Here is a 15,246-nt window from a genome sequence, read left to right on the forward strand (position 1 = left end):
TGCCTCTTTACTTAATGTTCGTCACCGTCATCACAAAAACACTCAACTAACAAAACATACAGGTGAAAGATCAAAGATCATCAGAGCACAGAGAAGTCATTTTGCTCATCTAACCTACTGTTGATCCATATCTAGAAGACAGAGCAGTGTATTTCCCAAAAACTGTTCATTTAAATATTTTAAAAATCAGTGTCACACACAGAGCAACATAAAAACCAAACTACTGTACACAGAGATGCTAAAACAACTATTTGATTGTATAGTTTTAATCATTTAGATGTAATCCAGTCTCACTAACACTGTACAAAACGTGTTCATCAAGCAAAGAAAAACCTTAACATCTAGGAGAATGTGAAAAAAAAACATTTTATATCCTGCCTGCGAAACCTGATCTCAGAGCGTGAGTCCACCCGCATGTGTGATGCCACATCAGTGGATCCGAGGAGAAGATCTGTCATCGGTCGTTGTGGGGCGAAGCTTTACCGTGGCGAATGGGTTTGTGCCTCTGAAACAGGAGCATCATGGGTAATGTTACACATCTCACACACGCTCAAGTGTTTTCTGTCAGCACACATTAAACAAATACACAGACATGCACAGGATCTGGGTTGAGAACCTAACACCACACTGACCTCAGCCTGACTGCGGGTGGTGAGCATGCTTCACAGGTCACTTTTCTACAAGTAAAACCACCTGACGTTTTAAACATTTGTGGCAGGAATTAGAGGTGTTAGACTTTTTGTTATTGAATGCCTTGCAAAAACACAAAGCTAAAGTACATTTATAGAATATATGCACCAGCACTGTAAACAGGTATCAGTTCTTAAGATCTATGCACCCACACAGCTGACTCATAACTCTTAATAAAATATCAACCTGGCTCTGATATTGATCATACACTGGATTTAGGGTATACAAACTTTTTATACCCTTTTTGTCAGCAAGTACACACTGAAAATTACCGTGGAAACAGTGGGTTTTCAGGGGGGCCGGGTGGTGATAACGCCTAAGAACAGAGAGGTTTGTCAATGTAGACAACAACAAGAGGAAAAAAGGGAAGAATTAAGTTAAAAAACATATAGTATCACAGCTACTATATATATATATATATATACATACATATACACATACATACAGAGAAAAATTCTGATGAGAATTAAACAGGAAGTACCTGGACATCAGATGCTGAGTCACTCTTCCTGTCAGTGAAGGGAGAGATTGGTCGAAAATCTGCTGAGCCTCTCCTGAGGTTCTGACTTGGCGGAGGAGGAGGTGGCGGGGGAGGAGGAGGAGGCTTTGTCTCCATCGCTGGTTCTGCCTTCTTTACAGCGACTGGAGAGATGGGTCGGAAGTCTACGGAGGCTCTTCGGTTCGGTGTGGCTGGGGGTGGGATGTTGCCATAACTCTTGCCCTCTGATTGCTCAGTGTAAGTGTCAGTGTCCGGCAGATTGTTCATACTGTGGCTTCTCAGAGAACCGCCACTGTGTGAGTCAAAGGAGCATAACAAGAAAAATCAATCATAACAATGTAAATCTTTAGAAGATAATGATCTGGAAATTTTTTTAATGAACTAAAACAAAGTCTGAAGCTTCTCTTCCCAGCTCTACAATTTGTTTTCCTTACATAGCAGCAATCAAAAAATGCATTTTGGGTAATGGCAAGACAAGGCTTTCTCTTGACAATTATTCTACAAAGATTTCAGTTATGTAACATTTTGCAGTGCAGACTGACAGCAACTCCCACCTGGTTGCTAAAGTGTTGGAGAAATCCTCAATGGGAGCCACATACGCAGCAGGGAACCAGCCCTGACTGAAGGACATAAAACAGAACAGGTTAGACAACAGCAAACTTTAGAATTCTTCTTGTCCAAAACCTGAACATACTGTGAAACATTCTGCTAAACAGTGAAAGTCAGAATAATGACAGAAAAATGTGTCACGAACCACCCAGCCGTAATATGAACGATTAAAACTATCATCAAGCAGCGTTGTTCTGAGGTGCAGGGTTCATGTTCAGTGTGGATGCTGCTTAACATCTGAAATCAACTAAAATGAACTCCCCTATCGAAGCAAACTGAGCACATAGAGCTCATTTTAATGGGAAATCACCAACGTACACAAAAGACTTTACAGGTGTCAGTTACCTTCCAGCTGTGCACTCACACAGAAGGCATGTCCTTCTGACACATTGTGAGAGCTCTAATGGCGGTAGGAAATATTCAATCTGGTAAACTAAGCGGTCTCTGATAAAAGTTTTTAAATGTGCCAGGTGAAAATCATGTGGGTCAAACTGGTCGCCCCTCCCACATCTGTGATGCCACCGATCAGCCTTTTTCTTCACAAAATAAATCCATTTCTTCTTCATCTCATTATTCCACTGTTTTATTCCAGTTTTTGCAGATTCTGGCATCCGGGGAAGACGCATTTCTGTAATGAAGGCAAAACGCCTGAGCTAGCTGGCATGTTTGAGGCAAATTAATTATAGTGGGTCTAATTGGCAGTCTTAAGGACAGAGTCAGCCCAAATATCAATTCTGTGGTGTCATAAAGCTCTGATTTCAGACCTAACCTGGAAATAAATAATTTTAGACCTGATTTCATTGTTTAAAGTGATACAAATGTACATCTTTATCCCCTTGATGGACATCTGTGTGTCTGCGTGGGTTTGTTGAATTGCTGATCAATAATGTGACTGAACCAGCACTTTTCCAAGGCTATCACTCACTGCCCATTCACGTAAACAGCTAGCATTGTGTGAAAAATAAAGTAAATTGTTAACACTGCTATCAGAAATTCCAAAGGATATCTCCAGCAACTTTTCCATCTCTGCCGTGAAAGCGTGTTTCCATTGCCACTGCCCATAACAAGGAGGGGTAAGAGTATGAAAAAGGGAAAGCTGTGCCATGGCCACAGTCACAGAAATGGGCTGGACAAATTGTGGATGTTTATGAAAACACAGCAAAATTGAGAGATTATAAAAGCGATCATTCTAACCATGCAAACATATATCACCCATAAACAAACACACCGCAGGCTGCTGTCAGTGCGTCCGTACAGCCAGCCGTTGCGAGGCTCCTGCACCAGTACAGTGACAGTCTCTCCCCTGTTGAAAGGTAAGAGCTTTGGGTTGGATGAAGAGGGGTGAGATACAAGGGCTCTCATGGCTCTTCCTGCTGCCAGACCCAGAGATTCCCCCACTGAACTGGAGCGAGAGCGGCTGGGGAGGGGAGATGGTGCTGCAGATGGAGGACAAAGGCAGGAAGAAAGGTGTGAGGAAAATATATAAATATATATATATATATATATATAGGGATATTCTTCACAAAGCATTGTGACACACAGCAGTTGCCAAAGGTGCATCTATCTCCCACCTCTAGAGGGCACTCTGCCCAGCGCCTGCTGCTCCCGCCTGGCCCAGGACATGTCCTCATCTCTGGCAACTGTCTGCAGCAGGGAGCTCACTGATCCCCGGAGCTGAGCAGACGCAACATACAGATCATAAAGTGACTGCTGTGTCCACTCACAATTCTTATTTGTAGTAGAGCATTTACAAGCTGGTGTTGGATAGGCAGATCAGAACAGAGCAACATCATTTCCTGAGGTCTAAATGAAATGTCTGTGACAGTCTTTGGCTAAAATACCACAGGTATGAAGCACAACACCACCCCTTTAACTTGCTGATACAACTCTGTTCAGAGCAGCTGGTTTTAGAACAATAAAGGACCAATAATATAATGCATCTGTAATGACACCACTCCAGCTCTCTATTCGGTGGGGTGGGCCTCTTTTGATATCGGAGGCACAGCTTTGTGCTGACACATTAACTGCATGCTTCTTGTCCATAAGTTTCACTTATCTTCTGTGAACAACTAGGCCTAAATGGGACCCTTTAGGTTACTGAATGCCAGATCTTCCTTCACATTGCAGTCGGATGTATTTAATAATATTGTGATTTCATGGATTTCTCCAGCTTAATTATTACAAATGCTAGAAAAAGGTTCCAAACTAATTGTTGTATAAAAGTTAGGTCTCAATTTTAAGTTTGGTTCTCTTTTGTTTTTCTAGGGTTTTAGAGATAGAACATTAGAGTTTAAGGAAATCTTGTGTTAAGGTCCTTGGACATCTGCAGTTTCTGGCAATGTTTTCCAGTAAAATCCCTTTAACCGTGGCTAACAGATTTGGTTTCCTGTACTGTTGTAAATTTTAACAGTGTAAAACACACAAGATTAAAACAGCTTTAGCATTAGGAAATGTGGTATTTAAAATGTAAATAAACCTAACCAAGTGGAGCTATGACATCATCTACATATACAGATACGTCCTTCTAAGCAGCAGACATAAAGAATAAAGAAATGTCTAAAGTAATTCTATGTCTGCAAAGGTATTTGTACAAAGGTCATTATTTGTGTTTTAAAGACTAGCTGATGCCCTATTTGCTGTACTTTGAATAAGTGGTTTGACATTTTCCATTAAAGTGTCACTGAGGCTCTGAACAGACTCTGGTGCAGCAACACCAGCATGACCAGCTTTGGTAAAGACGGTTAACGTGTGGGGTATTCACTGATTAACGAGTAATGTTCCTTAATCATAGAAATAATCAGCTAAACCAGATATAGCTGTGATACCTGCGCCTCTTGGTCTAAATGCGAAGGAGATCTGGACTCTCTAGTCTCGCTCACTTTCTCCTTCCATCCATCCGCTTTTTGCTGGAGGGATGCACCAGTCTGAAAGCAGATGATAGCTGAGCACCTCGTTGAAATTAAACCTAATCAGGCTGCAACAAGATGAACACGTGCTGCAAAATGAGACTTGAGTTTCATCAGATAATCAAGCAAAAATACTGACCAACTCTACTGCTGTGCCGAAAATCACTCCCTACTCATTAAGTGGTGGACTATAGGGAGTTATGCTGTTATGTAGTGTGGCATAAAAACAACAAACATGTCAAATTTAATATGATTAATGTGAACAGAGCATGACATCACAATAAAAAATTAGCTCAAGGCATTGACTATGTATTTATTTGGGGAAAAATAACAAATACAGAGAGCATATTCCAAAAATATAAACCATTGTGTGTTAAATTCTGTCAGAGAACCATTCACAGAGCTAAAAAAAAAAGTAGTGTCTGTAAGTGCTCTTTCATTTTAATGATGAGCCCATGATACAGTCGTCTACAAACAGCTTCCTTAGCAGTTAGTAATTAGTGAGGGAGTGTTGTCCGTGTTAAAAATCTTTGTGAGTTTTTATTACTTTAAAATAAACTATAGCCCCTCCACTTTTGTGCATGCTATGTTACTACAGTAGCCCAGACGGGACAAACCAAAGACAGCAATGCAGTCGGCCTTTAAGCCACCGTAAGTTTCTCTGACAGCAGTATTCAGTGGGTTCAAATCTAAAAATCATTCTGTGAGATGCCACATCGTCCTACACAACGGACCTTTTATGTTTATTAATAATTTGCTCAAGATGCGTGAACCCTCATGTGGAGCATGATAGCCTTGTAGCAGGTTACCATGGTTACTGATTTCAATTGTGTCTTAAACATTGGTCAAGTGTCATTTAGGTCCAGAGTTCACCAAATTGCTCATTTCTCCTTGTGAGAAACGTTGCTGTTGTTGCTGGCAGACACTGGCAGGTGTGTTTGCATACCTTATTTATCAGGAACAGTAGTGACTGAGTCAGGCCACAGTGCTTCTCTGCCAAGAAGCGATACCTCCTCTCCTCCTCCTTCAGGATCTCCTGCTGGCTCTGCCTCAGGTACAACATGTATTCACTGTTTTCCTGAAAACATGCACAAGGAAGTAATAAACACACACAATGGCATAGAAGCATTAGTACTGAACTGTGTACGGGTAACAGAACCTGCATAATGTTTATGTGCATAAATGTGTGTAACTACCAAAGACTCCCTGTAGGTTCCACGTCTGAGCTGCTTCTCCAAAGCCTCCGCCTGGTTCCTCACCTCCAGCTCATACACTCTACGACTCCCCTGCAGCACAGCAAACAGTTTGGTTCAAAAAGGACACATTTCCCACAATTTGTTTGTAGGAAGTGCCAGTCAGGGAGTGTTGCATAGTTCACGTGTTCTATTCTTAATCAAGCCTGAAGGAACACTGCTGACATAAGAACCGGAAGCTCCCCTGTTCACGAGGCTGGCAGGCATGCTTCTTATCAGCCCTTCAATGCATCGACCAGTTGCCTGGTTAGAGACTCTGTCATGTGATCATGCCTGAACTGTCTTAGCAGCTCTTATCTACTATATACATGAACTATTATTTGACCCGTGTTTAATTTGAAGATTTTTCAAAGATCTTTTAGTTAGTTTCACGGTTACTTATGTTTCACTAAACACTAAATATCAGCATAATTTCACTGTTTCCTGATTAATTATGGATTTTAATTATTTTATTTATTATTGGCACTATGAGACTGACAATTGTTTGATTATTGTTTTGTTTTCAAATGAGTGCAGACTGAAAAGTGTTTTGTTTAATAACCTTCATAAATCCCATGGCTGGTGTCTTCTGGATGAGGTTTCAACTTGTTCCATGCACGTAGAGATTTGTTTTTGCAGATAGTTCAGACTAAAAGCCTTTCAACTACATGCAAATCTTGTTTTGGCTAACCTAATCTTGTTTAAACAGAACATATGATACCTTATCAACAAGTTAAAGCAAGTCTCATTTGTTACCTAAACGTGTATTTTCTCCTACCAAAAAGGAAACTTGATGCAACAGGGAACATTCATGTTTCTGAGCCGTCATTTTATTTATAAAGTCATGACGAGTGGCACAGCTGCATCATCTCTCCCGTTTTTTTTAAAGTTTTTTTTTTTATAGCTTACTGTTGTATTCTTGATCTTTGTGAATGGATATATTTCCTTCACTTTTAACATCATTACTTCCCGCATTCCTGTCTGGCTCATTGAACGACTTAAATTCTGATCTATGATTAAGACATAGGAAAAAAAAGCTTGTTTCTCCTATTTTAACACACGTTAAAAGACAATTAAAAGTTTTGAATTTGAGCGACTTGATCATGGAGAAAGAAATCTGCCCGGTTTGATGTATCATGACTTCTCTGTATTTATCTGCAAAACAAAAACTAAATTCATATCTTCTACAGAACATCATGTCTATTCAACTATGTTTCAATAATCTGATAAATGACTTTAAAGAGGACAAATACATATTTACTTCAGTATATTTATGCAGACTTCAAATTAGGTACAAACGTAGCAAAGTAAACTCACATCAATGTACTCCTCATCCAACTTGATATTCTTCTCCATTGTTTGCAAAACTTCTATCTGGAACCACTGAAACTGAAGCAGGAACAAAGACAATGCCCCTGAGATGTGACGGAAATTATTATGGAAACTGCACACTTGTTTAATCAGGATAGTTTAATTATGAGCGTCATTGCATAGTCTGACTAAATCTAAATGCAAATGTACTCCATCCTCAGGCCAGCTGTTTAATTAGAGGCCACGCTTTGCCTCACAAGATCACTGACAGCAACCACAATGAAGCAGGCTCTGATGTTCCCCCAGTAGGGAAACAAAATGCGCTCCCAAATAGCTTTGCATAAAGTTCAGCCTTGGTCTATGTTGGGTCTAAAAGTTAACCCAGCTGGAACATTTTTCCAACAGTCTACCAGTATGCAAGTAGTAAAACGTGATTTGTAAGATTAGTAGAACTGACTCATCAACAAACTACTTGAAAGATTTTGCGCATTTACAGTTTTTTGCTGATGTTTCAAAGTGCATTAAATTCTGTATCATGGCCGGCATTTTCAAGATGCAGGCATTCTTAATGCAGTGAAAAAATTAACTGACCACTCCCTCCATCTCTGCGGTGAGTCTCCTCTGTGTTTCTGATATCTGGATCAGGACATCACCTGGTTAGAGAAAAAACAGACTTTACAGACCGACATCGGACCAGATACCAAGACACACCACCTCAATTTTACGCCTATGAAGGTTTGAACAATTTCCAAATGTTAAATATCTTAATATTTCATTTGTTTTATCATTCTGTAGAGTTAAAAAACCTAATTGAAGAAAGTGAGACCATTCTAAATCTTAATTTCATAGGTCCAGTGATATTTGACCACTGAAATGCTTGCAGTCATTCCAGTAAATCTGCATGAAAATCTATCTCTTGATCTTCTAATTCTTACCAAGAATCTTAATTTCTTGGTAGGAATTTCATGTACGACTGTTCCACAATGTATCACGGTCGGTCGAGCATTTACATTGTAAGTGACTCTGACCTTGTCTATTGTGGCTGAGCTAATGAACTGAGAGCAGCAGAATGACTGCCCTCATCTATATTTCAAGGGCTGCTACTTAATAGGGTCTGTGGTCACGCTGGGGCTCCTTGACATTCTCAGTTAGCCAAACTAGCAGAACCGTGGGGGTCATGCTGAGCTAGCCCTTACATTCAATGGGGACATGTTAGCATTGGGCTAATTGTCACTAATATTACTAGCACACAACCCTAGGGTCAGAGTGAAAGTGAAGCTTATGGAAAATACATGCCCATGCACGCACTCAAGCGAAGCACATGAGAGCCCACACAAAAACCTGCAATATAAAGAAGAGGATGAACAAGAGCAGGGGAGACAAAACTGTAAAGTTACTGCGTTTGTGAGGTTTAGGATGAGTTATTGTGCGTGACATTAACAGCACTTTGGCCCCTAAAGGGCCATTTTCTGTTTCTGTAATGAATGCTGTAACATTAAGGCTGAAACCCGTTAAGTAATCAGTTACTAATGTAAACACACACACACACACACACAAACTCACACGGACGCATTCTTACCTAGAGAGCGAGATGAAAAGGTGTGAAGGGCCTGGTCACCCATCTTAGCCACAGCGCTGAAGTAGGCCTCACTGCAGACAGCTAAGGCTAAAGTATTTACAGATGAAAGTGCAGATTTTAAATGCAAATCTTTGTGAACATTCAACATAAGAAGAAAACATCAGCTCTACAGTAGCATCACACATTTTCAAAATTTCAAATGGGCCAGTCAGTACTGCTTTCATTCATTAGGAACACAAGCCTTGCAGTGGTGACAAGTGATATGCGATTCTAGTTTAGAAATAGCAACACGTCAGTGAGTATTGTGTTACCACACTGCCCAGTGACGGATGGCCTATTCTTGTTGTATGAAGCAGGGGTGCATTAAAGATGCCAGATGCTCACCTAATTACCAATTTAAAGACATGATCATGATTGAAGAAACGTAAACAGGAAGTGAAGGAAAACCAACATGTTCTGAGGAAGTACAAGTTTAGATTCTGTCTGATATTAGCCCCAACAAGGATTTTTTTAGATGTTGTGTGACTCCGCAATGACTTCCAGTTTTGGGAAGAAGAAAAGAAGATATACATTCGTACTGAAGAAAATTGTTGTTGCAAATCCATAATGTTACGCATTCACGATTTTGAATTCCAGGCAGGCATAAACCCACTTACTCACCTTGGAAAGCCTTAACGTAGCTGCTTCCAAGTGCAACAAGCTTCTGAAGGCCTGGGTTGAAGTGTTCTATCAGGTTCTACAGTAACACACAGACACAAACAGACGAACCAGCAGAAAATTCATCTGAACCCAAAACTGTACTTGCTCACGTTTCCAGGCCATGACCACAAATCCAGAGAACAGAAAAAAGACACATATAGAACTCACCGAGTAGACATTTAAAGTTGATTTGTGCAGCTGCTCACTGCTGACTCCTGACATAGTGACCAATTTTAAAGATAAAAGTAAATCTGAACCTAGAAAAAAAAAAGCTGTCAGAGTGTCAGAGACAGAACAAAGCTGCGTAAAAAGTTTGTTGTCCCATTCAAGCTCCTCAAAAATTTCTTCAGGTCTTCTTATCTCGACGCCCTCAGAGAAAGTCACTTTCACTGCAGTCCCACTTGTTCTGCTGTTAATCCAACGCCGATAACACCCTTGTCATAGAATGATGGCGCTTTCCTTCCCTCTCCCTCTCTATTTTTCAGTCATCCACTAATGAGCTCCTTTACCCCTTTGTCATCGGCTGTTTTCATGGAAAGAGCGAGCAAGTGTGTACAAAGAAGAGAAAAGGGAGTAGATGGCATCGATACGACCAGATGAATAATTAATTGGTGACCTGAAAGAAAAGGAGGACAGCCGGCTGCCCAACTAGCCGTGACGTTTAGGTTCACACCTGAGGACGAACCTCTAATGAAGTTAAACTAACTGCTGTCCCAAAAAAAAAAAGCTACTTGTCGGGAAACTAACGCAGTTTAATTCAATGGCATACAGGGCCTTGAGAGGAAATAACCAGAGGTGGGTAGAGTAGCCAAAAATTGTACTCAAGTAAAAATACCGTTACTTAAGAATAATATGACTCAAGTAAAAGTAAAAAGTAGTCATCCAAATAATTACTTGAGTAAGAGTAAAAAAAGAGCTTGGTGAAAAAACTACTCAAGTACTGAGTTAATGTTGAGTAACGTCTGATTTATTTGTTAACACAAGCATTCAATCAGACAGACAAAAATACTAAATAATCATCTTTAGGCAAATTAGAATTCATCCAATTGATTAAATAAATTTAAATGAATTAATTAATTACAAATTAGCTTAAATCAAAATAATCCAGGTAAACGCAAGTAATTCAATAAAAAAATAAAAGAGACTTAGGAAATGTTTAAAACATATGTAACCCATATGTAACCTAAAAAACAAACATTCACCTATCAACGGGAATTTAAAAAAACGATTTTAGGAAACTTACCGCTACATGTTTCCTCAAGTTAGATGTTGAGTTTCTGCTGAAATGTCTGTTTGTTTTGGTTGACACAGAAGCCACATAATGTAGCTGCTGTTTCTCACTCTTTGTAAGGTAAACATGCTTTCAGTATGAAGCCTCGTCTGCGTCTTCATTTCCCACCGTATATTCTGACATTTTTCATCTGTTTCTTTGTTTGTTTGCTACGACTGTAAACTGTAACCCGTCCCGCCGCTGAGATTGAGTATGGTCACGTGACGAGACTGCACGGCTACGTTTGATTGGTGGAACACAGTCAGGTGGTAGAGCCTTTGCCAGAAGTCTCTCTCTCTGTCAGAATGAAACATTAAAATGAGGCGTACGCGGGGGGATAAAAATAATGATGCGTAGAATACCAAAGAGGTAAGAAGAAAAGTAACGAGCTCATTGTAGCCTAATGTAGCCGAGTAAGAGTACAGTTTCTTCTGCACAAATCTACTCAAGTGAAAGTAAAAAGTATAGTAAACTACTCCTAGAAGTATAATTTTTTCAAAAACATACTCAAGTAAATGTAACTCGTTACTACCCACCTCTGGAAATAACACGAATGATGCTTTCTCTTCATCAATAGATCAGTGGTTCTTACGAGTACCCTGACAGGGACAACAACACCTTGATCTCAGGCCCGCCGCTCCGCATACGCAGAGTACGCAGAGCGCGTAGGGCCCCAAGTACCTGGCGGGGCCCCCAAATTTAAGGTTGTAAAAAAAATGTCATTATAGTTATTATATTATTACATGAAAGAAATTATATAAATTAGTCATGAACAGGCCCAGCGTTTTTCTTAATTCTGTGCCCTATTACTCGATTCGGGCAAATTAGATGTGTTTACCTTATCTATAACCCCCCCCCCCCCCCCCCCCCCCCCCCCCCACACACACACACACACACACACACACACACACCCACCCACCCCCTTCCTGAAATGGTACAATCTTCAAAGTTACCGCATCGGAGGTGGTGGAGCATCCTCCTACCTGACGTTTTCCGAGTTATGCCCGTTAACAGTGAAGAAGATTTAGAATGTCAAGTAAAAGGACACATGATTCTGGCGCTGACAAAAGAAAGAAAAGAAAACGGAGAGATGGCGCTCGTGCATCCCTTGCTGGTAAGTTCGTGTTTTTGGTGTAATTGTTTTGCTAACCCAACGTTCAGTGATATTGCTGCCAGCTAACCTCAGCTAACGTCAGCAACCTAGGCTTGGTTAGCGATTGGATTTGACGAAAAGTTTGGAGTTATGAACAAAATCTACGAATGCTGGCGACCGTGTGTAGAGTTTGTGTAAAGTACAGCACTGTCACACGTTGAGTGGCGTAGCAGGCCGCCAACAGGTGTGACGGGAATGATTGACATCTACCCATCATTCCCCTAAAAAGCGAGAAAAGTTAACAAGACAAACGCAGTAATGGCATCATAAAGAAGTTATATTAGTGGCGTGGAAAAATGGAGGAAGAAAAACGTCCTGAGGACAAAGGTAAGGCATGTGTTGGGTGATGTGGGCTGGATAGCTGGAGGTGGGACGTTTTTTGTGTTTATTTGTCCTGCTAGCCAGTCTCGGATAAATGTTGTGTAGCTGGCTGGGATTTGTTCGTTATAAACTTGGCTTCAGTGTTTGCCTCATGAAAGTTTGCTTATAAAAGATGAGTATGACAGTCAGTCCTGCCACGGGAATGACTGACTGACTCCAGTTTATTCAGATTCTAGCAGGGAGGGAGGCATGTTGTTGTCCTGCTCTGTCATTGTTCAGTGGAAGTTGTCTCTCAGGTATTTGAAACGATTTTGGCATTACTTAGGATTAATTTACTAAGTTTGGTGTGTTATTTATAGGCCTCTAATTAGAAGTGTTAGTTTTTTAAGTGATATACAAATATTAGGCATCCTGTTGATTATTTTAGAATATTGTGGCATTGGATCATTATTCTTAGTTTTATTACTTTAACTTGTACAATGTGTAGATAAATGCAGAAACTTCTTAAAAGTGACAACTTCCAAAACTCTTTTGTTCCTCTGGCCATCAGGATGTACAACAGCTTTAAGTGATGGCGCTTCTGTATTTCACTGGTCACTTTACATTTCACTTTGGTCTTATTTCACTGGTCACTTTATATTTCACTTTGGTCTTATTTCACTGGTCACTTTATATTTCACTTTGGTCTTATTTCACTGGTCACTTTAAATTTTTAAACTGTTTTTTTTAAATAGTTTTTTAAATTCTTAGATTGTTTTTAAAGTGTTTATAATTGTATAAACATTTTTTATTGCTTTATGTCTTGCTACTGGATGCTTGAATTTCCTTCGGGATCAATAAAGTATCTATCTACTTTGTAATTGGGTACAATCTTTAAAGGGACGCTGTACATTACAGTTTAACATTTTTAAAAAACTCAAAATATTTTATTTATTGTTTTCTTTGTATTATATATTCTTATTAGTTTAACTTGCCTGAGTGGTTCAACTTAAGATGTTTAATTTAAACTCTAGCCTGTTTTGCTCATGAAGTGTAATAGATCTTAGTGTTCCATCTAAATGGTTAGGAATCTCTTCATTGTAGTTTGACAAACTAGGGGCCCCCAAACAGCATCTTGCTTAGGGCCCCCTCAAAGCTAGAAACGGCCCTGCCTTGTTTAACAGGTGCTTAATAAATTGCTTGGTGTTTCTACATTATTATGTAGTTGAGACTTGGGCTACGAAACCTTGAGCTGAAAACATTGTGTTCAGTAGCAGTACCATAACTGTAAGGTCACACTGAATAACCCAACGGTTCTGTAGAGGCAGACGTTTAAGAGAGTTCTGAGAAACATTGAGTCTACTTATCTTTATCAACAGGTAGATCTGAAGTGCTTCCTCATAACAATGAGCCAATTACAGTGATGATCAGCTCTAAAAATTCTAATATTCAGGTTTCATGAATTAGTTGCAGCAGAAATGCACAAGGCACTTTTTTCTAATCTAATCAAGCTTGGGAACCGTTCATTGTTTCTTTTTTAACTAAATCAGCCAGTGCTGGTGTGGCAGGCGCGAACAAAATGCAACATCAGCCCTGCTCTCCTGTTAGTGTGCACATACTTGTTTGTGTGATTGTCATTTTTTTTACACATCACTTGATTTATTGTACCTTTGTTTCTGCATTCTGTTTACTTGCCCTCTCTTCACACCAGCCATGAGTACCTGCCCTGCCTTCTCTTTCTGAACTGGGGTACAAATAAGTGGAGTTAACAAAGTAGTTGTTCATCCAGATCAAAGTTACCTCTGACTTGTGTTTATCTGTCAGTTTGTGTTTTTGAGTCATTTCCCTCATTTTTGTGAGAATTTGTTGCAAACAATTATTTCTAATCAGTCAAAAACATTTCAAATATATATTCAAAAGTTCTTTCAAATGCAGAAAATCATAATCAGATAAATGTAGAGCTGTGATGAACATGGAGAAAAAAAAGTCAGGAAAATATCAAATCTATCAACTTTAAATAGTTTTTTTAATTGTAAAATGAATTAGGTCTACTCAACAGTATGATGTTATTATTGATAAGGTGTATTTGAATCAACTACTGACATTATAAGACCAAAGTATGAAGCTTCTCGACCAAAATCCGGCTCTATTTTAAATGGTCAAGGTCGTCATAGATGACATCTTCACCACCGCCGTTCTCTTTCCGTTTGTTTTGGCAACGACTTACAGTCTCCAACACAGTTTCCAAACGCCGACTGAGAGCAGCAAGGTGAGGCTCGGCCAGCAATGGAGCCACGTTGTGAAGGGGATCACGGGACAGCGAGGCCCTCATGACATCACTAATGTGATACTGAGACAAAGACAGAAGACGGAGACGTAACCAAGTGGAGCGACGGATTCTAAAGAAAGAAGAAAGTGAAACAGATTGATGGAGATAGAAGTGGGTGGTTAGTAAATGAGCAATAATGGGCAAGACAAGACAAAAATGATTCAAATGGAGAAAATGGTGAGATACATCATCAGTTGGTTAGGCTGGAATTTGAGTGTTTCACTGCACTTCATAAGCAAAGCACTTCACTCATACTGGAAGCAGTTCTTCATGATTGCAATATGGTGATATCCACTTTATTATTTTACAATATATCTGCAGCATAGAGAGGGGCATGAAGAAGAATTCACAACATATCATCACATCCTTGTTTTTTACCTGCAGCACTGCTCCAGTGGCACTAAGATAGAAGGCTCATCTTTGGAGTGACGCCCAAATCTGCAGTGACAATAGACCCACAGCCAGTCACAGTCATACCAAATGAGAAATTAGGACTATTCCAGCATGGATGTTAAGAACAGCACACACTGCACACCGAACACACTCACGCTCTGCCGTTGTCAAGGTGCAGCAGAAAAGTCTTGTTGCCAAACTTCTCAAAAGTCTCATAGTGATGTCTGTCCATGTTGCCTACAGGAAGAGAAAAGATTCAGTTAAAGCTTTGCTTTA

The 15,246-nt window shown here is 39.9% G+C and overlaps 2 protein-coding genes across 2 annotated transcripts in view; both read right to left on the minus strand.

Annotated features, from left to right (window-relative positions):
- Nucleotides 1-5: 5 nt before the first annotated feature.
- On the minus strand, nt 6-9,789 carry baiap2l2b (BAR/IMD domain containing adaptor protein 2 like 2b). Its single transcript, XM_075463998.1, has 14 exons — nt 9,694-9,789; nt 9,487-9,562; nt 8,827-8,913; nt 7,839-7,900; nt 7,254-7,325; nt 5,901-5,990; nt 5,651-5,782; nt 4,624-4,722; nt 3,370-3,472; nt 3,027-3,234; nt 1,744-1,809; nt 1,172-1,481; nt 963-1,006; nt 6-505 (listed from the first exon to the last, which is right to left on the minus strand). The coding sequence occupies exons 1-14, from the start codon at nt 9,745-9,747 to the stop codon at nt 430-432; spliced, it is 1,479 nt and encodes a 492-aa protein (XP_075320113.1). The 5' UTR covers nt 9,748-9,789; the 3' UTR covers nt 6-429.
- Nucleotides 9,790-14,301: 4,512 nt separating this feature from the next.
- The window catches only part of LOC142378974 (extracellular serine/threonine protein kinase FAM20C-like), a 32,102-nt gene continuing 31,157 nt past the window's right edge, over nt 14,302-15,246 (minus strand). Inside the window, exons 8-10 of the mRNA XM_075464004.1 lie at nt 15,126-15,207; nt 14,956-15,015; nt 14,302-14,647 (exon numbers count right to left, since the gene is read on the minus strand). Of these exons, the coding sequence (XP_075320119.1) occupies nt 14,395-14,647; nt 14,956-15,015; nt 15,126-15,207 (395 nt within the window). The 3' untranslated portion in view covers nt 14,302-14,394. The remainder of the gene's footprint in view (nt 14,648-14,955; nt 15,016-15,125; nt 15,208-15,246) is intronic.

Source organism: Odontesthes bonariensis, chromosome 4 (assembly GCF_027942865.1).
Source record: "Odontesthes bonariensis isolate fOdoBon6 chromosome 4, fOdoBon6.hap1, whole genome shotgun sequence".
Taxonomy (NCBI): domain Eukaryota; kingdom Metazoa; phylum Chordata; class Actinopteri; order Atheriniformes; family Atherinopsidae; genus Odontesthes; species Odontesthes bonariensis.